The 25,727-nt window shown below is 35.1% G+C and overlaps 1 protein-coding gene across 2 annotated transcripts; it reads left to right on the top strand.

The window, feature by feature from the left end:
- Nucleotides 1-2,906: 2,906 nt before the first annotated feature.
- LOC122021607 (uncharacterized protein At5g03900, chloroplastic-like) lies at nucleotides 2,907-25,460 on the top strand. Of its 2 annotated transcripts, none has more exons than XM_042579744.1 (13): nucleotides 2,907-3,403; nucleotides 13,530-13,637; nucleotides 13,742-13,848; nucleotides 13,991-14,074; nucleotides 16,915-16,984; nucleotides 17,073-17,138; nucleotides 17,509-17,598; nucleotides 17,953-18,018; nucleotides 22,345-22,487; nucleotides 23,303-23,389; nucleotides 23,472-23,535; nucleotides 23,624-23,698; nucleotides 24,839-24,968. In XM_042579744.1, the coding sequence occupies exons 1-12, from the start codon at nucleotides 2,984-2,986 to the stop codon at nucleotides 23,648-23,650; spliced, it is 1,332 nt and encodes a 443-aa protein (XP_042435678.1). In that variant the 5' UTR covers nucleotides 2,907-2,983; the 3' UTR covers nucleotides 23,651-23,698; nucleotides 24,839-24,968. The 2 variants fall into 2 exon arrangements, with proteins under 2 accessions (XP_042435678.1, XP_042435677.1); XM_042579743.1 differs by lacking the exon at nucleotides 23,624-23,698 and adding an exon at nucleotides 25,090-25,460 and having other exon boundaries at nucleotides 2,909-3,403; nucleotides 24,839-24,982.
- Nucleotides 25,461-25,727: the final 267 nt, after the last annotated feature.

The following is a 25,727-nucleotide window of genomic DNA, read 5'->3' as shown; positions in this document are numbered from 1 at the left end:
GAAATCGCTTGAGAAGCCTTGAATCGATCGGGTAATCGATTTAGGGTGATTTCAAGAGCACAGAGGCGCTCTGGATCGATCAACCGATCGATCCATAGCCTCCCCAATCGATTGGGAGCAATCCAATCGATTGGGATTCGACCGTTGGTGCGGATAAAGCCATTGGCGAGCGTTTTTCTGCGCACGACTTCCTCTCTTCTCCACAGGCGATCATAGAAAACCTCCACAACGATCTTTTCTTCCTCACTGCCAGTTCTTGAAGGTTCTTGGAGGCTCATCCAAGTCAAGAGGCGAGTTGCAACAAGAAGAAGAAGAAGATAGGGTTTTCATTGTAATCTTGTAAGATTCATTTGTATTTTGCTGTTTTCTTTCTCATTGTTGTATTGTGAGGTTGTAAGGTTTCTCCGCTTTCGGTAGTTACTGAGAAGGAGTGTTTTCATAGTGGAGGGTGCGTGAGTGTGTGGATCCTTGAATTAGTCACCTCTTGTTGAGGTGGATACCAAGTAAATCCTAGAGTTAGCGTTGTGTGTTTGTCTCTTTGTATTTTCCGCTGCATATCTTTGAAGAAACAAGCAACGACGAGCACGAGATTACGCTGAGCTATTCACCCTCTAGCTCCATAATCGGTCCCAACAGCTACGTCGGAAGAAAGCAAAGTTCAGGGGGAGACATGGATAACGAGATTGACAAGGTAAGTTAGGTACGATCTCTTTCTCCCGATAAATTATTTAAGTTTGTTAAATTATTAACTAAGGATTGTTGTAAGTTAGAAAAAAAGATTAAAAATTTTAAAGTAATTCTAGCTAAATCTTGCCCATTAGAAGAATTGGACAAAGTAAAATTAGAAAATGAAAATTTGAAAATACAAGTAGATAACTTGAAAAATTATACATGTTCATCAAATACAAGCTATAAAAAATTCACTCATTTAAATTGGTATTATAGATATCACAAGGGATAAATTAGGAATATTTCAAAGAGATATGTCCCTAAGAAATTCTTAGTTAATCCAGTTAGCAGGAACCTATATTGGGTTCCAAAGTCTTGCTTAATCTAAAACTTTGAATTAGACTTAGCGCTTTCAGCGAGAAAATTAGACGTTAAATTTCTTTATGAGGCTTTGTCTAAGAAAGTGATTGTTGCTCCAATAACCAAGAAGATCTAGTGTCTCGCCACTGCCTCGAAGCTAAAATATTGAAATAAAATGTTTAATTAACTTACTGATAAAACATTAAAATTGAAATTAAATAATACTTTAAAAAGTTTTTTCAAACATTTTTTTTCTAAAAATGACTTAAATTTTTTTTTAACCGTATAATTTTTAACTTAGAAAATTTTCCTCCTTTAATTTTTTTTTTTAAGTTCTAAAAAATATTTATGCTTGCAAAATTTTTTCTAGAATATTTTTTTTTTGCAAAATTATCTAAACTTAGAGTTTTTTAACTTAGAACTTTTTTTTTTAAAAAATTCTTAGAATTTTTTTTTAAGTATTGAAATAAGTTATTGCAAATTTTTTGATGATATCGATAATTTTCAAAAATTCCAAAGTTTTCAAAATTATTATCCTTAGAGTTTTTCTTGGTACCCCATTTTTTTATGTGAACAAAGGGGGAGAAGGAAAAGGTTAAGTCGAGGGGGAGATAGATTATAATTTCTTTATTTTTTGCACTTTATTGCAATATTATTTGTTTTTGGTTTATGTCTATTTACCCTAACTTAACTTAGGTTGCTCACATCAAAAAGGGGGAGATTGTTGGAACCTCAAGGTTGTTTTGATGTGATCAACAAGTTAAGTTATGTCTTGTGGTGTTTTAACCTTGTGTCTAATTGTGCAAGAGTTTAGGAGCATAAGGGGTCGAGCAAAAGACGCAGCTAGCGAGAAGGACGACACGAGAGAGAGCCGACAGGCTCGGTGCGTCCGAGGGACGAGGTGCTGCGGAAGAGTACGCGGGCGGACGAGAAGGAGGCCTGCGGCGTTTCCGAGGGACGAGAAGTCGGAGCGGAAGGTTGCTCGAGAAAGCCGCAAGTTGGGTTCGGGTGAGCCCTATTCTGGATGGCCGAGATCACCCAAGCAAATGGAGCCGGAGTCGGAGCGAAAGACTCGAATCGAGGCAAGCTGAACCGGAGCAGAGGGCTCGAACCGAAAAAGTCAACATTGTTGACTTTCTTGGTCAGGGCGTCCGGAACCATTCCGAGCGCTCACACCAGTCGGGGGCACCCGGAACCCTTCCGGGTGTCCGGACCGGGATTTCATCCAGATCGTGGTCAAACACGATCTATACGAAAGGGATAAAGTTTTATCTCCTTCTCAGGCGCCTGAAACCCTCCAAACGTCCCGACCAAAATTATAAATACAATTTTGGTCCAGAATCTTTTTAATTCATTCAAGCAATTAGCAAACCAATACTTGTGCGCTTTCATTTTTAATTTAGCTTCTACTTTTTTTTGTATGTTATTGTTGTAAAAGACTTTTCCACCTGAAGGAGATATTATTAAAGTTCATTTCTTAGATTAACAACATGCTCGATTGTAATCAAATTAAAACTTTAAAGTATTCAACTCCTCTTCTTATCGATCAATCCGATTCAACATTATCCATCTATCATCGTACTTTCAATAGTGCTAGACATCCATAGACTTTTTGTAATTAAACTTGATAAAGGTCCGTACGTTTAATTCATATGCACTCAATTGTACATTTTTTTTAATAAATAATGACAAAGTAATAATATTGTTCTTGTATTTTTCCTGATTAGCTTGTCTTTTTTAGATGATTTTATGAATCCTGATATCATTTTCTCATAAATTCTTATCCTATAAACGATTTATTTTCATATTAAATGAATAAAGTTGACTCTTTTTTTAATAAAAAAGTCGATAGATTCTTAACGTCATTTTTCACCACTAATTCTGTTCGACGTTGGGAAGATGGAAATGATAAGAGGTTTTGAGGCCAAAATCTGACCTAATCCTCTTCCATTCCATGGCTTCCATCTCCATCTCCTCCTCCACCACCTCCACGTCGCGCTGCCTCTGCTCCAAACTCCTCCCGACCAAACCCTTTCTCCTCCTCCTCCGAGCCTCCACCCGCCGCACCGCCCTCTCTTCTTCTTCTTCCTTCCACTCGTCGGTTCATTTCCGCATCGCTCTCAGATGCCCAACCTCCCGGATCCCGACTCCATCCATCCGAGCCAGCTTCCAGGTGCCGGCGGGAATCCGTCCTGGCAGCATCGTGGAGACGGACAAGCTCCCATCCGGCGTGCGCAACCTCGCCATGGAGGCAGTGGATTCTTATGGTGGGCGGGTCACGATTGGCGACGTGGTTAGCAAGGCCGGGCTTAAGCTAAATGAAGCTGAGAGAGCACTGCAGGCACTTGCCGCAGATACTGGGGGATTCTTGGAGGTGAGCGCACTTCTCTTTCTCATGATAACTATCATTCTAAGCTGTCACGATTCGATTTGGGTTTGCTTTGTTCGTTTCTTACGATCCAATTTCCCCTATAAGAGACTTTCTTAGAGAATATTCTACGTGTTCCCAATTGTATACTTAAAGTCACTCCAATAGTAGTACATCCTTTTACATAGTGGCGTTGCTGATATTTACGCATGCATTGCATTTTAATCATACAACGTGTTGGGAATTTATTGCCAGTCTGTTGGCAATCAATTCCTGTTGAAAATATTCTAAACCCATCTTAGAAAGATACTAATTCCTATGTTTGGATTTAAGTACGAAAATAACAATTATCCTGTTACTCACACTTGGAATGGTGGAATTTTGGACACATTTAGTATTGCATTATATAATCCTATAATACAAAGATTCTCAATACATTTCAGCCAATTTGTTTGTTCTATTTTCCAAACAAAAGAATTTAGTGGAATTAGATTTCCAGATATTGTGAAATTTTACAATTCCAAACAAGCAAAGTGTCAGCCTATTCATATACTGAAATTTGTGTGTGTTAAGGTTGATCTATGCTGAGTGATATTATTTGAAGGTACTTGGAAAGTGACTGGGTGAATGATGAACTGATTAAGGTTCTTTTCCAAAGGTAGGCAATTTTGGTTGCTGCATGCGATGGAGACAAGGCCATCTTATCTAGAGGGAGAGAGACCCACATGGAGAGAAACCTCAATTGGATTGTGTAGAAGAATTGCCCACTGATTTGAAGCTCCAGCAATGTGGATGTAACCTAGACAATGTTGGTGCTTAAATAGACATTGAAATGACACATTTGATGACTGAGACGAGAAATGAAAATTCTGAATGTTGGGATGGGCTGATGATCATGAAGGCACAAGCAGTTTTGATTCCATGTCGTGGGGAATTGTTCCACATAAGAATCTAAGGATCCCCGCAATACCTCATATATGTATTAAAACGAATATGGTATATTACAAGAGAGTCTTGTACCCAATACATATTTACACATGGACCCTTTGTCCATAACAATTCTAATACATTTTGATTTTCTATTTTTATGATAGTTTATAATGCATTTTTTAATTTATTTTTTACATAGTAATAGATATGGTTTATATCTATTAACGATATGTACTTATATATTTATACTAGTGATCTACTATTATCCAATAGTTTTAAAATATAATTTTATCAAATAGTAACACTAATATGATACTATTAACTTGATGATGATAACAATATGCCATGATATTGTAGTAGTGATAATATATTATCTACTACTAATCCAACTTCATTTGTTTTAATATGAATTATTTATATAATATATGCTGTTAAGTATATGATATTTGATGAAATATTATGTACGCGCTTATTATGATTGAACACTATTATATAAAGCCTTTTTTTTCCTTAACAATTATGGTTCCACCTTTTCTTCCAATCCTATCTATATTTTAGGTTTTTTGACCATTTGATTCTGACCAATGAAATAGGGAAGGTATAATAATGCTATGAATGACCCCAGTATCGAATATCGGTGATAATATCAACATAAGCAAACAAATGTTCGCCTATGCTTTCGGACATTTTGAGCTCCATGATATTCCTAGTATAGTAGATGCTATCACACATATAGTCATACCAAGGTTCTAAAATTTTCTAGGTGCTAGTCGGGCGCCAAACCAACTCCTGGGCTACCTAAGCGGGGACTAGACGTCGCTAGACGGTATCAATATAAATTACATAATAGATCACATACTATAACTCTAACATAATAACATTAAATTTAAAATGAATTCAAAATTACACAACCAATAAAATATCACATGTTTATTCTACTTCTTTTTCTCCATAATTTTCAACAATTTGTTCTTCATCGGACACAAACTCAGTATCATCATTGTGATCATTCTCTTCTTCAGATGCAAAATTATCCTTGTGAAGTTCTCTCACTCTAGAGCTTCTTCGGGGTTATAGATTTTCATTTGCTCCAATTATTTCATCAACCATTTGCTATGTGAGCTCAGAACCTAGTTCAAGTTCATAATCTTCCCCACCATCCACAATCCAATCTTGTGCATTTGAAGCATCTTTTACAAGAAGGACATCAATGTTCCTTTCTTTTTCTTTTTTTTTTGTTTGTTCAATAATCTAGCATTAAATTGGACAAATACTAGATTGTTCATTGACATCCAACCTATTTCTTTTCTTTGTATGAATCTTAACAAAAAAAAAAAAAGAGAGTAAATATTATAGTTGGTAACATGAATATAAACTTTAAAAATTAGTACTTTACTTTAATTAAAGACTAAAAGTTTAAAGCTTATTCCTTAAAATACACTTCAATTTCTTTCACATCCAGATGAGCTTGTAGTTGATAAAGTATCCTCAATACCACTCCTAACAAGTTGGATGTATGAGCATTGCATATACTCCACCATGCACATGAATCAAATGTATTATCATTTTTTTCACATGCTTTGGTTGCTAATATTTTTCCAAACAACCTAGTCTTGTCTATGTATTTTGCAAATTCCTTGTTAATAATTATATCTATAGATTTAATTCATTGACATGCAAAATTTCCATGCATCCAAAATTCCCATTGCGACCTCTCATAAAGAGCAATTTGATGTATCAAGTCTTTATAGTAAAAATAGGGATTCAACTATGCAATGATGTATCAAGTATATCCTTCATTTTTGACTTAATAATCACTATGATTAGTTGATAATTTGATTCCACGCTGTTCAGGGCCACCTTGATATCTTTTTTAGCTTGAAGAAACTCTCCATATAGAAACCCTATGGATGACTTTCTATCTCCATCTACCAATCGAAGAACTCTTACCAAAGGAATAAATATTTTCAAACAAAGTGTCACACTATTCCAAAAACTCATACTCATTACGATAGAGTAAGCTAATTTCGTTCTTTTTTTTTTTTGACCATTTGCATTTCTCCTACATATCACTTGTAAATATAACGCTTAAACTTGATTTTTTTTTCAATCAAATTTTGCAAAGTGAGGAAATTTGCTGCAAACCTGGTAACTTCTAGCTAGACTATGTCTCTCTTCTTTATAAAACTTCTCATCAATGACAAATTCTTATGGTGAGGATAAATAAAAATGGTAAAAGACTTGGATTGCTTAATAACCTTTTTATATTGTTGAAATTTTTCAATACTTTCAAGTATGAGATTAACAGTCCACGCTGTTCAGGGCCACCTTGATATCTTTTTTAGCTTGAAGAAACTCTCCATATGGAAACCCTATGGATGACTTTCTATCTCCATCTACCAATCGAAGAACTCTTACCAAAGGAATAAATATTTTCAAACAAAGTGTCACACTATTCCAAAAACTCATACTCATTACGATAGAGTAAGCTAATTTCCTTCTTTTTTTTTTTTTTGACCATTTGCATTTCTCCTACATATCACTTGTAAATATAACGCTTAAACTTGATTTTTTTTCAATCAAATTTTGCAAAGTGAGGAAATTTGCTACAAACCTGGTAACTTCTAGCTAGACTATGTCTCTCTTCTTTATAAAACTTCTCATCAATGACAAATTCTTATGGTGAGGATAAATAAAAATGGTAAAAGACTTGGATTGCTTAATAACCTTTTTATATTGTTGAAATTTTTCAATACTTTCAAGTATGAGATTAACAGTTTGAGTTGCACTTGAACTCTAAAAGATCCCAAGCCGTTTTTCTCTCATCAATTTAGCGACAACTATATTGTTGGTGGCATTGTCTGTTATAATATGAACAATATTATGAGCTCCTACTTATTCAATACACTTGTCAACATACTCAAAAATAAGTTCAGCTGCCTCGTCTGAAAACTCCTTAGATTTTATAAATGTAGTACTCTCCTTGCAATTAACAGACAAATTTAAGATACTTCTTTTTTTTCTATCACTCCATGCATCTATCATGATCGAGCACCCATTCTTTGCCAATTCTTCTTCATGTTTCTTCAGCAGTTGTTTTGTTTTTTCAACTTCGACTTTCAATAATGGCTCCCTAAGTTGATATTTGAGTTGGAGGCTTGAATCTTGGTACAAATTGACCAATGTTCTAGCGCTAGGCGGTAGGCGGGTGATCACCCGCTACCCAACTCCTAGGTGGATTTTTTTTTTCACCTTCAACTTCAAATACACAAACTAATAAGGAGCGAAATATTAATCAAAATTCAAAATATTAATTTATTCAACTTCAACATACAATGAAAATAGCAAAAGTGCACAAAATAACTCATATAATCCTATATCCTTAATTCTTCTTCTAGTTCATCTTCATATTTCTTCAACACTTCCTTTGTGTCGGATTTAAACTCAAAATCCATGACATCTTCCTCTTCTTCATCCGATACAAATTCTTCTTCGTGAAGTTCTCTTACATCTTCAATATTTGTCTCAACATCTTCATATCCACCATCAACAATCTATCCGTGTGCCATAGTTGCTTCACTAGCAAGTAGAACATCAACTTCTTTTTCTTCTTGTCTTCTCTTTTTGTTTATGATCTTGGTATTGAATTGCATATAGACTAAATTGTTCAACCTTCCTGTATCTAGTCTATTTCTTTTCTTTGTATGGATCTACATTAAAGAAAAATATTAATATTGAATACATATTTAGACATTTAGTATTTACTAATTAGTAGTTAGTACACAATAAGTAATTAGGTACTTACGCCCTGATAAGTACTCCAATTTCTCTCACAATCGGAAGAATATGTAGTTAAAGAAAGGATCCTTTTAGTCATCTTTTGCAATTTAGGTACACCATTTCCAAAAAGATGCCACCATCCAACTAAATAAAACAAATCAAACAATAATTATAAGCAAAATCAAGAAACGAGCAATAAAAATTACAAAATAAAATAAGCAATTATTACTTAGCTCTTACTCGAATCATATTTCTCATTATTTGTTTTGCACCGAATTATAGCCAATGCTAATCCAAATCCCCCCGCTTTGTTAATATACTTCAACAACTCCACATTTACTACCTCACTTTGGCTATCAATATCATCGGGAAAGAATGCTTCAACACAAGTGAAAAATCCATTCATTACCACTTCTTCACTTCCTATGCTCCAATCATTGAAGGAGTAATAAGGATTTAACAAGTGGACCGCCAAATGTAGTGGACTATCAAGTCGATTATGACTTTTCTCATCAATAATATCAATAACCGGGCGATAGTGAAACTCTTGAGTTTTGAATGCCATTAATCTCCTCTCTCTCTCTAAATAATTCTCCATACACAAAACCCATAGATGACTTCTTATCCCCATCAACAAGACGAAGCAACTTAACTAAAGGGGCAAATACCTTCAAGCAAAAACTTACCCCATTCCAAAAAGAAGCATAGGTGTATATGCCACCTTCCCCTTTACACTCTTTGAATGTTGGCATGCATTCCATTCTTTCCTAGCAACCGTAGCTCAAAGTTCACTTTTCTTCTCCATCAAGCTTTGCAAAGTTAGAAAAGCGTTTGCAAATTGTGTTACTCCCGACCTCACTATCTTTCTCCATCATTGACAATGTCTTGTGATCTGATGTGCATAAATAAATATTGTTAAGCTCTTTGCCTTCTCAGTCATTCTTTTGAACTTAGGTTGGCTCCCAATTCATTGAAGCATAAGATTCACGGTGTGAGTTGTACATGAAGTCCAAAGTATATGTGGCATCTTCTCCTTCAACAAATCTTTTGTCGTTATATTATTCGAAGCATTGTCCGTTGCCACTTGAACTATATTTTGGGGTCCAACTTCTTCAATGCATTTATCTACATATTCAAATATATAATTCTCGGTATGTGCTTCATCCGATGCTTCCCTAGAAGAAAGGAAAGTTGTGCCTTCTTTACAATTGACACAAATTCATGATACTTCTTCTTTTCCGGTTTGTTCAAGTATAGGTCAAAATTGAGCAATCATTTAAAGCCCATTCTTCTTCTTTCTTCTTTAATAGACTTTTAGTTCTATCTGCCTCTTCCTTTAATAAGGGCTCCCTTAATAGATATTGAGTTGGAGGGCAATAACCCGAGCCAAATTGACCAACCACTTTCGCAAATCTCTTGAAGCTACCATTGTCAATGGCATGAAAAGGAATACCGGACTCATACACCCATTGAGCTAAATATTAGTGCACACCGTGTGTCCTTTGTTTCCAACGTGCATCAATAATATTTTGTTGTTGTTTTGTTTTCTTACTTTCACTCAATGAAGATTCAGGATCAATGACGAATGTAAATTGGTCAATAGGGCCTAGAGTAAGTAGGTTTCTTCTTGTCCCTAGACTCCCTTCTTCCTCATATTCTGCAAGAATAACTTCTTCTCTCACCCCTATTTTATTCATATTCTTTTGTTTCTTTTTTTGTTCTTGCTTCTTCAATGACATTCTTACACATCACATTATCCTCACCCGAATTCTTCTTACACGAGGCAACATTTCCTTTGATATTGGCAACATGTTTGATCCTATATATCACACCACTAGTAATTGTTTCACACAACTCACATTTCAACTTATTCAAATTTTTAGGATCCATCAAGTCTGCAAATTCCCATCCAACATCATTTGAATTACGCTTCAAAGGGGCATCAATCTCCAACATTGAATTAGATGCTTCAGAAGATATAGTACCTGATATTTTATTAGACAAGTCAAAAAATTATCAATATCAATTAAAAAAAAAATCATTTGAATCAAGCAATGGTTATCAAGGATTCAAAAAATCAATTATCAATTGATCAATTCAAGCCAAACAATAACATACAAGATTTAATAACATCCAATTGAATTTTATTAACCAACTTAAACTAAGGGATGTTGTTACTAACCTGGCAGAAGAAAAAGCTATTGGGAAGAAAAGGAGGTTGTCGAAGGTCGGAAATGAGGGAACAAGGTGTTGCGCTCTGGCCTAGCAGTTAGGGTTGTTTTCCCTTCGTCATTGGCTAGCTACGACGAGCTCCGGCGGCTATTGTCAAGAAACAGGGTAGGGTGCTAGTGGTTATTGGCCGGGATAAAGGCAGATGCTAGGGTTTAGGGTTTAGGGTTTAGGGCAGGGTGTGTTGGAGCTAGGACTGATGAAGAAACGGGGATGATGAAGAAACATGGCTCTAATGCTGTGGCTATTGGAGAAGAAAATGGCAGCAAAGATGCCACTCTTTGATGGAGAAGGGGAGGGAGAAGATGACGAGGTGGGTGTTATTCGAAGAGGAAAAAGTCCTTTTAAACGATTCAAAAATCAAAATATAAACCCTTTTGTTGTCGTCAATCGATTGGTAGCAACTTATGAATTCATTGAGAAGCTTTTGTTTCTTGCGAAACTCATCCTAATCTATTGGAAGTGTTCAATTGATCGGTCAATCGATTCGGAAAGCTTATGTTTCTCGCAAAACTCATCTCAATCAATTGGAAGTATTCAATCGATTGACCAATCGATTCGAAAAGTTTTTGTTTCTCGCAAAACTCATCCCAATCGATTGAAAATGTTCAATCGATCGGCCAATCGATTCGGCAAGCTTTTGTTTCTTGCGAAACTCATGCTAATCGATTGGCCAATTGATTGGAAGTGTCCAATCGATCGACCAATCAATTCGAAAGACTTTTGTTTGAGAAAAAATAGACGCCCCGCGCCTAAGCGGCACCTAGCCGCCTAGGCAGTCAATTAGAGCGACAACGCCAATCGGCGCTGCCTTTGCAAAAGGCGGGGCGACGCCTTTTAGAACACTAAAATTAACTTGCCTCCATTTGTTGCTTAAAGCTATCATTATCAACAACAATGAACGAGATTCTATTTTCATAAATCCATCTCCCAACGTATTGTTGAACTTGTTGAGTTCTCTTTTGAAAAGAGTCTCATTTATTTTATTTTTTTTGGTGAAGCACTTTACTCCCACTTGAACCTACATTATCTGGAGCACTTATCGATGCATATCTATCCATGGGGCTAAGTGGAAGAGGTTTTTTTAAGTCCATTTATCCCTTCAAGTTTATTACCTTCATCTAGAGGTGCTCTACAACTCTCTTCTTTCATTCTTTTATTCTTCTTTCTATTTCTCCCTTTTAAAATAGCATGTTTGCACTTATTTTTATCTTCTTGAGATGCTTTTCAACAACCAGATATATTTCTAAATATATTTCCCATGTGCTCCTTGATCCTATACACTTCCCGACATCGTTTTTTCACACAACTTACATTTAATTTTGTCAAGGTTTTTAGGATCAATTAACATCTCAAACTCCCATCCGGATTCATTTGACTCTCCTACGAATCCCGGATTTGGGTTGAGTGACAGATGCTGTCGAAAATGAATTGTTTGCCATTGTGATAACCTAAAAAGTGATTTAAGAATAAACTTTGGAATTTTGGAATCATTAACAAGTCTGAAAAAAATATAAAATAATTAAGATATAAATATATATATAATAATAAGATGTAAAATATTAAGATATAATTATATGGTACAAAATAGTATTAACAAGTAATATTTTTTATATATCTTCATCTAATTAATAAAATTTAATAGAAATTTTAAAGAATTTTTTAAATTTTAAATATATTTTTTATATATTTAAATCTGATTTATATAAATTATTAATATTTATTAGAATTTTTAAAATTTTAAATATATTTTTTATATATTTTATTGGGATAATTTAATTAGGCTTTATGAAAGCTTATTGGAACTAACCTAGTTGAGAGTTGTTTGAATTAATTAAATTAAAAATTTTATACATAGTGCCTCGCATGGGGTTCACGTCGTGATGCCATCGGCGGCTACGGGCGCATGGCAGGAGGAGTCCGGCGTTGTGGCACGTCCTGTGACCCTTCCAGCATTTGCGGGCGCGTCCTGCAACGCTTTTGGCGGCTGTGGACGCCTCTCGCGAGGTGTTCGGTGCCACTAGAGACGTCCGGGATGTTGGAAAACTAAAATAAATAAACTTACTAGTTGCTAGAATGATCGAAGAGACGAAGAGGCGAATGCAGACCTTCCATAGCGGTGAGAAGACGAAGAGGCAGACCTATTAAAGATGATTTAGGGCTTTAATTGGTAGGGCAACCCCCTTTTTTTTATATCAGGCTTTTAGATTTTAAAGCCTAAAACGTACAACGACGCGCCTAGCCGCCTAGGGCCGCCTTCCACCTTTTCGGTGCAGCTGGTGGCCTAGAACATTGAGTCATACTCAATTTGATGGAATTGTTTGATGTTAAAGGAGGATTTCGCATGTAAGGGGTTATTTCTTGATTTCGTTATATTATTAATAATTTGATTACTTTTAGATAATAATAGATGGAAATAATGCTCATAAGGAGTCCTATTGAAACTAAGAAATATAGGTCTGTCTGTCATCCACACCAGAATAGATGGAGTTTTCCGAAAAAATCTGCTAGTGGAGGAAGACCCCTAGGGATTAGAGAAATAGGATTGCGGAGAGAGCCAAAAAAAGTATCTTTCGTGTATGATCCTACATAGTCTCGAATGTTATCAGATCCGGTATGTAGATCAAATAATACAATGCAAGCAAAAGTTCCTAGATTTACGGAGATATAGAACACTCTAACCCCACTCTCAACCCAATGTGGAGACAAGGTAAGTTCATTATACCTTTCATGAATCGTTTAGGAATAACCAATTCGTGAGGTGGTTGGAGTATTTTAGGGGGAACTATAACGAATCTAGGTATTTGGAGTTATAAAGGTGTGGCAAGGGCACATATTATTGTGTTTTCTGGTTTGCGTTTCTTGGCGGCTATCTTGCATTGGGTGTATTTGGGACCTAGGAATTTCTGCGATGAAGGTACTGACCTTGATAACCATTGTTGACATCATCAAATTATTCTTTGATTACATGGTGATTAAAGTCCTTGACCCTCTTATCTGTCCAAATTCTCAGCCTGTCTTATATAGGAGAAACACTTATTTTACATGTAGTGGAACTCTCGTGTACCATACTATATTCTTTATCTGGGTACTTTGGTGTTTACTATTATTATTATTTCACAATGTTGTATCACCTTTTACATCCGTTCCGTTAAACTATGATTCTAATCTTGATGAAAGTTCCTGTATGTAGGTTTCAGATGAAGGTGATGTGCTATACACGTTTCCAAAGGATTACCGTTCTAAGCTTTTGACAAAGTCTTTTAAGATGAAAGTTGAACCTTTTCTTAACAAAATAAAGGTACTGTGATTCCACTGCTCAAATGTCTTAATATATTCATTATCTCCAGTGTCTTATAAATTGTTTGTGCTGAGTACACCCAACTAGTTTGATGTTGTTTGCAGACAGCTGCAGCTTATTTAGTTAGAGTATCATTTGGCACTGCACTTATTACCTCAATAGTGCTTGTGTACACAACAATTATTGTCCTTGCTTCTTCTTCTAGTCGGAGGTCCAATTCTTTTATCATTAATCTAATCATCTTTATCTTCAACTTTCAGATTTCCTATTACTAATTTTATCATTTAGACTAGTTCTTTGTTGAGAGTTTTTCAGTATGTTGAGAAAATTTTACATTCTCTTGTTCATTCCAGTGAAGGTGAAAATGGTCGTGGCAGACGAGGAAGATCATATGATTCTGGTGTTACATTTCTCTTTCGCCCATCCGATTTATTCTGGTAAGTTCTCGAGCTCCAATTTCATGCTGATTTTTCAGCTCTTATTTGACTCTGACTGCTCTAGCAACTTGCATCTGAATCTCCGACTTGGTGAAGAGATTGTATATGGGGAAAATGGAATTAGATTTCATTTATGCTCTGGCTACAAATCAAGTCAAGTAGACTTCTAGGTTGTGGTTTCACAGTAACCTCCATCTTAAAACTAATTAATTATGCCCTCTCTCTGCTTGGGGTCACCCCATGTTGTAAAAATAAAGGGTTAGATATTTCTATGGTTTATGCCTTAATGGATTAGTATTTAATAGGAGGAAGAAGAGATGAAGGCACAAGGATATGGAAAGTTGCACATAATTATGAGTCTAAAAACTAGTTTTTATGATCACCAATTTTCTCCAATATTAGTTTAGTACTTTTAACAATTAATGGTTTCTCCAATATTAGTTTAGTACTTTTAACAATTAATGGGCTTCTATTGTCTATCTGGTTACATTTTCCAAAATTCAGCTAAATAATAAATTGAAATGGTACAAGCTGAAGATGTGTTTGTGTACTGAATTTACGACAACTTTACAACTTGTCTCTCAATTTTTTGGGATTGACTGCCTTACCTTGTGATTGAGCTCATGTATTATCGCATCATTAATAATAACTCGGTAATTTTGATCCTTTTAATGTTTTCAAGAAAAGTTTAATTCTCCCTTTACTCTCACAATCTTCAATTGATTCAACTGGTATATCATTATTGTCTCCCATTTTTCCATTTAGAGAAGGCACACATATCTCCTAGTTTTAAAAATATTTTCTTACTCCTAGTATCCATTTTAAAATTCATCTTTTCTAAATTATTTTGTGTTTTTTCCTTTACTGTCCAACACTTAGATTTAAGATTGATGATTGGATCATATTTCTTTTTTAGCCTAAAGGGTACAAGATAATTGCACAATAATTGAGAGCCCCCTCCAAATGTGATCCAGCATTTGTTCTATGAATAATGTGTTCATGAACTTTTCTTGTTTTGGAATAATTGATTCCTGATATTTGAAACTTTTATTTATATAAAGAATTTCTATCCAAATAAAAAAGAAGTTTTGACTGCCCAGTATTCTAATTTTTTTTTTTTTTTGCATTTTCTTTTGTTGTCTCTAAAGCTGTATTTCATATATGTAGTTTTAATTCATCTTAGCATAAAACCTTTAGTTTCTAAAATTTATTTCCATACTTTAATTTACAAATTATTCTGTAACTCATAATCAGCACAACATTATATGCCGATATGTGTCATGGTAAGTTCATTCAATACTAATATAAAAAGAGGACTTAAAGATTATCACTAATATAGTTCTTCAATTATAAATATTTTATTAATCATACTATTTATTTTAGAAAAGATGGCTACAAGCCCGACACTTGTGTTATTTCGAGCATTATTGGCGTTGGTTAAGTCTTAACACTAGATCATTTCATGCATCATCGTCTTCGATTGAACCTCTATGCTATTTTGTGCATATTGTCTCCAATTGAACCTCCAGGTGAGATCACTCCGCACATCATTTTATATGCGTCATTCCATGAATCTCATGTCTCCTTTCTTCATGTGTGTCGTTCAACAGACATTTCAAGACAAATCCCTTCTCTTTGCGTGTATCATTCCATGATCATTTCAGGATGGACTTATTCTGTCGTCTCTGCATGCATCATTTTGTGGACTTCTTGGTTCATTTTGGGAATTATCTCCACGTGCTTTATTATGTGTGCTTCTCGAGTCTCTCGTCCACATGAGTATCATAGATTGTATCCATGAATATTTGTAATTTCTATTGTATATTCAAATCAACTTAAGAAGGGGTTTTGGGGCATTATGCAAATGTGTAATTTCTATTGAAATATTCTAATTTATCAATAATATATATATACCTACCTCTTCTTGAGGAGGAAGCCCTAATTTTTCTTTCAACAGTAACAATTTCTATGTTATTAAAAATCATTTGCAACTTATTCTTTTCTTGAATTCTTTGTATTAGTTATCTTGTTAAATAAATAACTTTCATGGCTGATCTTTTGGACAACCAAATTATCTTTTACAAATTTCTGTTTACCCTCGATCATTCTTTTGCAAGATATTATATTGTGGCTTATTAACCTAGTCCCTTTATTTGAATTATAAAATCAAATTATTTTTTGCTTCACCTTTAATGCATCCAATATTTGATTTTGGATCTACAGATTCTACTTCTGCGGTTTCACATCAAAACTTATTATATCTATGTTGCTCAATGGGTAAATTATCATTCATTGGTTGCAACTTCTATCATAAATATTAGCACAGTGCTAAGATTTTGGTACTCATATACTTACAGAGGAACAAAGAGTTGAAGGGTTAGATACAGGAGGTGCAAATGAAAACAAGAGTTAAACATAATCACTTCTAATCATTGTGATTTTTGTAAGGATGGCCTTGAATAAGTCATTGTTCTTATTAACATAAACTAGGGGTTATATCATTCATGATGGTGGAGGTGGTGAAGATGTATTTGATTAAGTCCTAAATATTACTCATTAACTGAAACTGGGTTTGTTATCATTTGCCAATTAGCTAGTCTGGACTTCAGAAGAAAACAAGAAAATTTAACAAATAACAAGAGGTGCGAAGAAGTGCCATAGGTGAGAAGGTTCATTTCTGATAAAATCTAAAAAGTTTGACTCTGTTTGTCAATCAATTGGACAATTGTGTTGATAAACAAGTTCAAAAGAAAAGAAGGCTAATTAATACATTTTCTTTATTGATGCTTATAGCTAATCTGTGATGGAGATTCCTTTATAACCATGAATCACCTATGCAGGTACTGGGACATGAATTACTACAGAAGGCGGCAGATGAGACAAGAGGGTGGAATGAATTTTGTTGAATCTGTAATAAGAAAGGGTTGATCGTATGTTTATGTCTTTATTATGGTCGAGTTGCTTCCAGGTGTTGTGAATAATGCTCTCAATCTTGTAGGTTTTCTCATTTGTATTTGGTGATGGGGATCCCAATCAGGGTCTTGAAGAAGAGAGATGGAAGCTGGTAAATTTGTTGAAAATTTCTATATTACTATTTTTTGTTTAAGTTGAACACTTGATATTATGCTTCGTATTCAAATTGATTCTCTACACTTTTATGCCAATGGTTTCAATATAATAAGGCAGTGCTCACTTTTCACATCAAGAGGTTATGATAAACCATCAACAAATCAAGCTGTAAAGTGCCCTGTTCAAAAAGCACTTGTACATAATAATATGTACTTATGAGATATTTACTTGAGAAATAGGCTACTAGAACCAATTTGTTTCTGGTGACAATTGTGTCTCTGCTATCTGATATTCTTGCTTCTATGTTTTGCTGATCCATTGATCTAGAGGTAAACTATACATAAGTTGGTATCTGTCATTGCCAGATAGGACAATATATCTCCTCAAATGGTGGTGTCGTTGCAGCAGAAGAACTTGCTCCATATCTAGATGTACCTCTGATTGATGAGACGCAGGTATGCGGTTAACTTCATGCAGCTATTTCATTGTCTGCCAATGAGAATAGAACCTCAGAAACCCAAGTTTGGTCATCCATCATTTGATACTACACATGATCCCATTGTTATACTTAGAAGGCATTGCAATAATTCTGGAATCTAGATACCCACCATACGAAGGATTGTAGAAATATCTGTTTTATGGATCTATTTCCATTCATTCTTTTATCAGTTTTCATTATTTATCTTATGTAACCATCTGACAGATCTGTGCATAGTATTTGCAAACAACCACATTTTTAGTGGATGCATTCAACCTCTGTATTCCTGTATTCCTTTCTGTACTTGATGGATTCAATTTGTGAATCACAGGATGACGAGTCGTTTGTTCTACCTGTGCTAATAAGATTTCAGGGGTATCCAGAAGTGGATGACCAGGTCTGGGAATCTGTACCGTATGCTGCTTTATATTTTAGTCATGTAGTTAAGATGATACTGTATATTAAATTGGTTTATCCTATTCTAGAACTAGGAGAGTATTATTCTAGAATTTATTCTGGTCAAAATTATGCTACTTCATTTTTGCTTTTGTCTCATCTTGATTCTGCTAAATGCCACCAGCAGATTGATTTTGATCAATGTTCCCCTGACGCCATGAACAACACACTACATTGAACAAACAATGCAACAATTAACTTTAAGAGTTTTGCATCTATTAAGGTAATCTACACTGCTATCAGCATAATATTTGCCAACTGATTAAAGCCAAGCATGGTTGGACCATTATTTTGGTGTTACCTCCAACACTCCCATTGTGCGATGGGTGATGGTACATGCTTATGCTCCAACATGTGTATGACTGCCAAAGGTTACCTGTGTGAGATGTGTTTGGCACATCACTCTCTCCTACATGGCCAATGTGTTCAAGGATATAACACTGGCTGCTAAGATAGTTCAAATATAATCTAATAGACCAAAACTGTGTATTCACTATAGGGTCTTTGTAAAGGTCTTATTCACAATAATCAACATCCACTAAAGGCTTCATGCACAATAGATCATCATCCTTCATAACTCATCATTCACAAGTAAATCATTCAAGATATACTAGTTCATGTACTGCCCTCCATGTTTCAACCAAAGACAATGAACTCTAACATTAACATAGATGTCAATGTACCAACACTAATATAACAAAATGACTACATCACATTATAGATCAAAATAACTAAATTAATGCCCCTCGGGGCATGATGCGGTGGTAAGAGGTGGGGCTCATTCCAATGCAGAGAGTGTTCGAATTCCAATGCAGAGAGTGTTCGAATCTCATGCTAGGCATTTCCGAATGTCTGCGGAGTTTGAACCACTAGTGAAATTGGGGTTCCCTCTAGGTCCCATCTGTGCTTCCCGGATTTACCTAGTGGTCGGTTCATGGGGCTGGGCCATTCACCTCTAGGATTAGTTGGATCGCAAGAGCTGGATATCTGGATTATCAAAAAAAAAAAACTAAATTAATCTATAGTACCACACAATATATAAATCCAATCATATAAAATAGCATATAAGCAGTGTTTAATAACTCATATAAATTGGTGCAAAAGGTGATAACGCTCACCCTAGCCAGTCTAGTATCACCGGCTCCCCGGCTAGATACGGGTAGGTAAATCACGGGAGGCATTTTTCCTTAGCATAGTTATTTTTTACATGACAGAGGTCAGGTATCCAATGGGGCATTTTGTACCTGTTGGGAATTGACCCCAAGACTTATTTGAGCAACCACCCATATTGTTACCAACTACTCCAATCCGTGGGAGCGATAACCCATATAAATGGATACACATAAAAGGGTCTAACATCATATAATTTAAAACTTGTTACTTAATATTATTCATAGAATTCCATATGTATGCAAATCATGAAGGTCAACATTAGGATGAACAAGGGTGGAAGAGCAAAATGGCACCCGAACAAGCCAAACAAATAGAATAATGAAGTAAATCAGGACTTTTCATATAGAGATTAGCTATCCAAAATAACATTGTTTTGTTAAAGTAAATGATGGCGGTAACAGCAACATATGAGCAGATAGTGCACGCTGGTGGTGCACGAGGACAACCAGCGAACATAGGCATCAGGCAATTTGCACAATCAATAGACAAGGTGTGAGGTAGGCGACTGACAATGAACAAGCAGGTGATGGGCAATGCGCTAGGCACCAAGCAGCACATAAGAGTAGGAGGCAGGAAGAATGCATAGGTGGTGTCCTAGGGCAGCAAGCAGTTTACAAACATGCAACTTATAGGCAAGTAGACAACAAGTGATGTTAGTAGGTGGAATGTGGTATGAGCAACAGGGAACAAGCAAGGCATCAGGAGATGTGTTTTGGTAAAAGATGCACAGGCAACACACTATGTTAAAGCAACCAATAGGCAAACAAGAAGTTGTATGCAACTGTAGTGTCACTCAAGGGTGACAGGCTGTGAACAGGTGTGGCTGAGTACATGAGACAAGGACAGGAAAATTGCATGCGGCGTTTCAAGATTAGAAGAGGAGAGTGGGGCACCATTGTTCATAGGGAGGGGGATACATCATGTGGATAAGGAAGGAGAGAGGGACTTTTAACCAACCAAGTTACCTTACCTGCTCACTTAGTCCAGAATTGGTTTTGGTTGGTTAACATTGGTGCAATCATAAATCCTCAATCTAAGTCCAAATCATGCTTGGGTTTATCCCAATACACATTGTTCAATTTACAAGTGGTTCAACTATTGTTGGCTTAACCAAGGTTAAAATTTTGAGTCATGCTGAAGTTTTGGACTTTGATCGGAATGATACTGGACAGTGTTTTGATGTATGGTATGGAGATTTGAAGGAGAAAGAAGGAATGATTATTGTAAACAGGAAGAGAACACAAGTATATTCGTAACTTTGGACTTTGTGTGCTATTCGAAATGGTATTGGTTTGACATTGTACTACAATGTGTGAACACAAACTACAAAAAAACAAACAAATAAACATTATTTTAATTTATCTTGATAAATTTTGTAGCATATCAAGGGTGTCAAATGTTACTATGATACAATATTTATTAACATGATTGATATATCGATATAGTGCCAAGGGTGTCAAATGTTAGAATGACACAATACCCATTGGCATATTTGACACGATGACATAGGATATATTAGTTGTGCCATGTAGTATTGAGTTTTCTTAATTTATCAAAATGATACATTTTAAAAGGACAGTCTGTTTGACACAATATAACATTTTAAATCATGGAAGTAACTAACCCCAAATTGAACACGAATCAAATTCAAATGGCATTTAAGCACTTTGGTTTAACGAAAAAACACTTTTTTAGGGTACCATGTTCCTACTTAACTCTTCAAAAGAGATGACAGCCATGAAGTATCATGAGAGAATAACACTTTTATGAGAATTGGTGTTATAAGTTCTTTTTGCAACCAAACATAAGAATAATTATCGCATGAGAATTCTTAAAGAATAGAACACTGTGTTCAAACGAAATGTACCATTCGGAAGGGGGATAGTGATGTTAGAGTTAGCAGGGCCATGCTAGAAGACCTTGTGCTTGTGTCTTATGCCAAGCTAAACAATGTTAGTCTGCATTTGCCTATGCAACTCTGTAATGACCCAACCATATCAAAATGCTTCTTGATCAAGTTTATGGGTTAGAAGACAAGCTTATACCCTTTGTTACAACTGGATCTTTTACAGGGTTGGCTCATTTCTGTCTTCGCATAACTACAGTTGCATGCTTAGCTTACCTACTTACTATGCTTTTACTTGGCATGAGATGAAATCTTATTTGCAAGAAAGCATCAGCCAAATCTTCCATATTTAATTTGTAATAGTTCCTTGAATTTTTTGAATTTCTGGAGAATGGAAAAAAGAAACATTTTACAGTATGCATTGGCATTATATTGTTGGAATAAGTTTCATTATGCAAAAACAGGTTATTTAGCAATTGTTCTGATTAATGAATGTTACAGTATATTCTGTTAATGTCACTATTATGCATATTGTGTTATGCATAGTTGCAAAGTTCAGAAAATACAGTAAACCTGATGACTGTACTTATATGTTACTCTTTTAATTAGCCCTCACAAAATATATTTGCACCTAATATCTCTGAGGTCCTATACCCCAATCTCATTTTAATTACTGTGTCATAGTGTTAAAGATGATTCTATTACAACAAAAACAACAATAATAATTATAATTATAATAACAATAATAATTAAAATTAATAATAAATAACAATAATAACTATTAGCATAATAACAATAATGATAACAACAACAACAATGATATATGCATGTCAGAACAAAATATATACTTGTTCTATTTGAATTGGAGGGAGAAAAAAATGGAGATAAATTTCCTAATGCAAAAGATTTCCCTTATTGTAGGAAGGTGAGATATTTGGAAAGAGTTTCTCAGCTACCTAAATTGGAAGAGAGAACCTCCCCTGAAACAAAAGAATTGAGGATATTTGAACATTTGTCAAGTGCTCCTGGAAGAATAAAAACTCTGTTTTTAAAATTTATGGAAAAAATGGACAATATTGCAATTCTTTTTTAGGATCTTGGTTTTGCTGACAAGGCAACTTGGAATTGAATATACACCATACCTATTTTGTTAGAAAAACATTCTTTTATTTTGTTCGAATGAAAAAATAATACAAAGTTATCTATTTTGAATGTTCCTCTTCTCTTATCAGTATACAATTCCACCAGGGAAATATTCTTTATCGATTTCCATCATTGCAACGAACTGCTTCATCTCTAAAGGTTGGTAAAAAGGAATATGTTGGCAAAAAGTGGGCTGAGTGGATTAATGGTGTTGAAAAATATTTTGAGGAAAAGAAATGGAAATTCAGGTTTGTCTTCTCATATGAAATTTCATTAGGTTTTGTGTTATTTGAGGCATCAAATATTCCATCAGTAACCATCTTTATCCTATGATGACTTTAGATTTATTAAATCATTTAGTCCTGCACAGAAGGGTTTGACAGCAGGTTGCCTGTATTATATTTTATTCTCTGTATTTGTGTCACTTGAAGTTATCTATAAGTATCTTATTGCTCTCATAGTATCTTGTTAAGCTTATTTATGATAATTATATATCTTTGAAACAATTTATTTACATCATATTATTCAGTCCCACATTTTTCTAAGAAATTTGAACCTGACATAGATTAAAGTTGAGGAAGTCATTCTGTTGAAATCTGGATAAGCAACAAAGTACTTTTAACCTTAGGCCTTAGCAGGTTTTCTGGAGTCAAATTACCCTGGTGTTAGCTGACATAATGGTACTATTGCTTTTCTCTCTCTTAACTTGATAAATTATAATTTCAATACAACAGACATTTCATTCTAAATTGTTATTATTGAGACATGGGAAAAAGATGCTCTAGCAGATGCATTTTCTCTCTAATATTGGGACACTAGCATTCCTTTCTATTGGTTTTTGTTATGGATATTTAACTATTCAACACGTTGGCATGACCAGCGCATGCTTCATGATTTTTTTCTCAGTTCTTCTTTATTTGTTTTCTTACAATCAAACTTTTCTATCCTATTAAATCAGTATGTAAAAGCCATCAGTATCCTCCATGTTCTTTGTTAAGGCAGAACTAAGCATTGGGAAATAGATCTGATTGTGATGCAGCAAGAGATGTTGTCTTTTTTGCAGTGAAATAGGGGCTTCAGAGAAAGCAATGGTTATAGGTTTGGGAGCCCTTAACCTTTTTGGAGTTATTGTCCTTGGTAGCATGCTAAAGTACCAAACTTATCCTTCATCTTAGAGTGATAATATTCATAATCTTATGAGTTTATTTGAGAGTTGCTTTTTTGATATGAAGGGATGTTTCGATTGCACCTCAGGGGCTGGTTTCTTTTGTTTCCCAGATATTTCCTTTACTACAGGTTTGTCTTTATTTGCTATCTTACATACATTTAACTTGGTTCCAACATCTTCATTCATTCCGTGAACTTCTCTTTGCATTGGTGAAAGATACTGTCAGAGAAATATTGTTGGTAGTTACCAGTTATCAACGTCAGATTGGATGTTTTTTTCAGTTAGCTTCAGGTATATAAATCAGTAAACCAACAGGTATATTGAACTTTAGGTAATAATTGCACAAGGTATTTCAAACTGGTAGAGGGGTTCAGCAGATATCACTATATTGAGATGAACAAGTAATAGACAATCTATATAATATCAATTAGATCATAAGCATAAGAACACTGAATAACTTACCGGATCAATCAGTTTGTTGCCGGGATAATAGAAAATTAATGAAGATATTTGTTAAAATTTTCTATATACAGGCATTATTAGTTAAATAGTTAAAGCTCAATTAAGTGTTTCACATTTCCATTTTTGATATACAGATGATGTCCATTTTAAACACAAGACTTAAATAGCAAATATCTAAACATTTTTTTTATCATCAAACAAAATCAGAGTCAAATATGTCCTATTGCGTTAAAGGAATGCATTGCGAGCACCCACAAAAGCATTATATATATATATAAAAGAGCCATTACCCTAGCAGTGTGTGTATATATATATATATATATAAGAGCCATTACCCTAGCAGTGCCCCTAGTAATCAATAATTTTCCAATAAGACACCCATGCTAATTTTTCAAAAATGATGCCCCTCCCCTCTGAATGGATGAAAATATCCCTAAGTCTCTTACCTAGCAAGCTTAACTTTGTTGGACTGACCATCCTCTAGCTTGTGTGGAACTGCCAGTGGTGCTGTAGGCAGAAAGCGTGAATTTGTTGTGGATGAAGTGGCAGAAGCACGGATCTATTGCATTGGATTTGCTTATGTTCACGACACCTTGTTTGGCCTTTGTTTCATTGTAAGGAATCATCGGGAAAGGTTTCAAGATGTCTGGGCTTAGTCCCACTGCTAGCCACATGTAGGTGACCTAAATTGAGAGACATCAGGGATTGAACAACAGTAGAACATGTTTTAAGCAGCAGATTGGGAAGGAGGCAGACAAGACTCCAAAATGGGGGTATTTCTGTTCATTCAGCGGGGAGAGACTTGTTTGGAAAAAAAAGGGCAACACGAAGTGCAATTTGTGAATTATTAATTACTATTGTCTCTTCTAGGATAATCGCTCTTTATATAATTTCATTGCACTTGTACTCTCAGCTTGTTTATAAAACTTTCCCCCACAACATTTTCTAATCATGGATAACTTTGTGTAGATATATGCTGCATCTTTTTTCACTATACCTTTGATCAGATGGTTCCTGCTGCTAAGGACTAACCAAGGTATTGAGAAGAGAAACCGAGCCAGGAAACAGCGGGCTCAAATACTTGACAGGCCAGATCCATCTCTAAGAAGGAAGGTAGCAACAGACTCTTCGTTATCATTGCTGTGTTTGAACTATCTATCTCAACCCTTCCCACTTTCTAATGAATCAGATGTTTTATATAGCTTCTCTTGAATTTGTAGTTGTTAAATGCTCGAGATATGTCACAGCAAACCACAATTAGTCCGGATAGGATTGTCTATACCACTGAGAAAGATTTTGTTGACCAAGATTACGAGGGTAGAGATTGGGACGAGAGATTTAGAGAGCTTGAAAGATCTGACTGAGCAAAACCTAGATTTCTCTACCTGACATTGTACATTGAGCAGATTCGTTGTTCTCTGTCTATATAGGAAGCACTGTTGGAAGAGAATTATATTATTATTTCAGTTGGTAAGATCAATGTATGATCATCATCCAATTACCTTTGCCATGCACCTAATTCTCCTGTCAAACTCTCATTGTATCCGATCTTTTTTGTGTGAATGGGCGTTACTGCATTTCAACTTCTTCAGATTATGTGAGCCTATATTTCAGTATTTGAAGTTGCAGGGCGAAGGACTAACAGTTGCGTATTAGCTCTTAGTCTGTGATTCCTTTCGCATAATAATTCCTTTTACAGGAGAATAAAGACGAGGAAAGAAATAAAGCAAACTTTCTAAATTGTACTTTTGAGTTTTGTTTTTTAAGTTGGTGTTCACACTCTTTTGTTTGTCCAAAACGTATCCTTAATGTCTTCTAAACCTACCTAAATCTTTCACCCACTACCTAAAAAACATAG

This window comes from Zingiber officinale, chromosome 9A, assembly GCF_018446385.1.
Source record: "Zingiber officinale cultivar Zhangliang chromosome 9A, Zo_v1.1, whole genome shotgun sequence".
NCBI lineage: Eukaryota > Viridiplantae > Streptophyta > Magnoliopsida > Zingiberales > Zingiberaceae > Zingiber > Zingiber officinale.
This window is presented reverse-complemented; position numbering and strand designations above follow the sequence as displayed.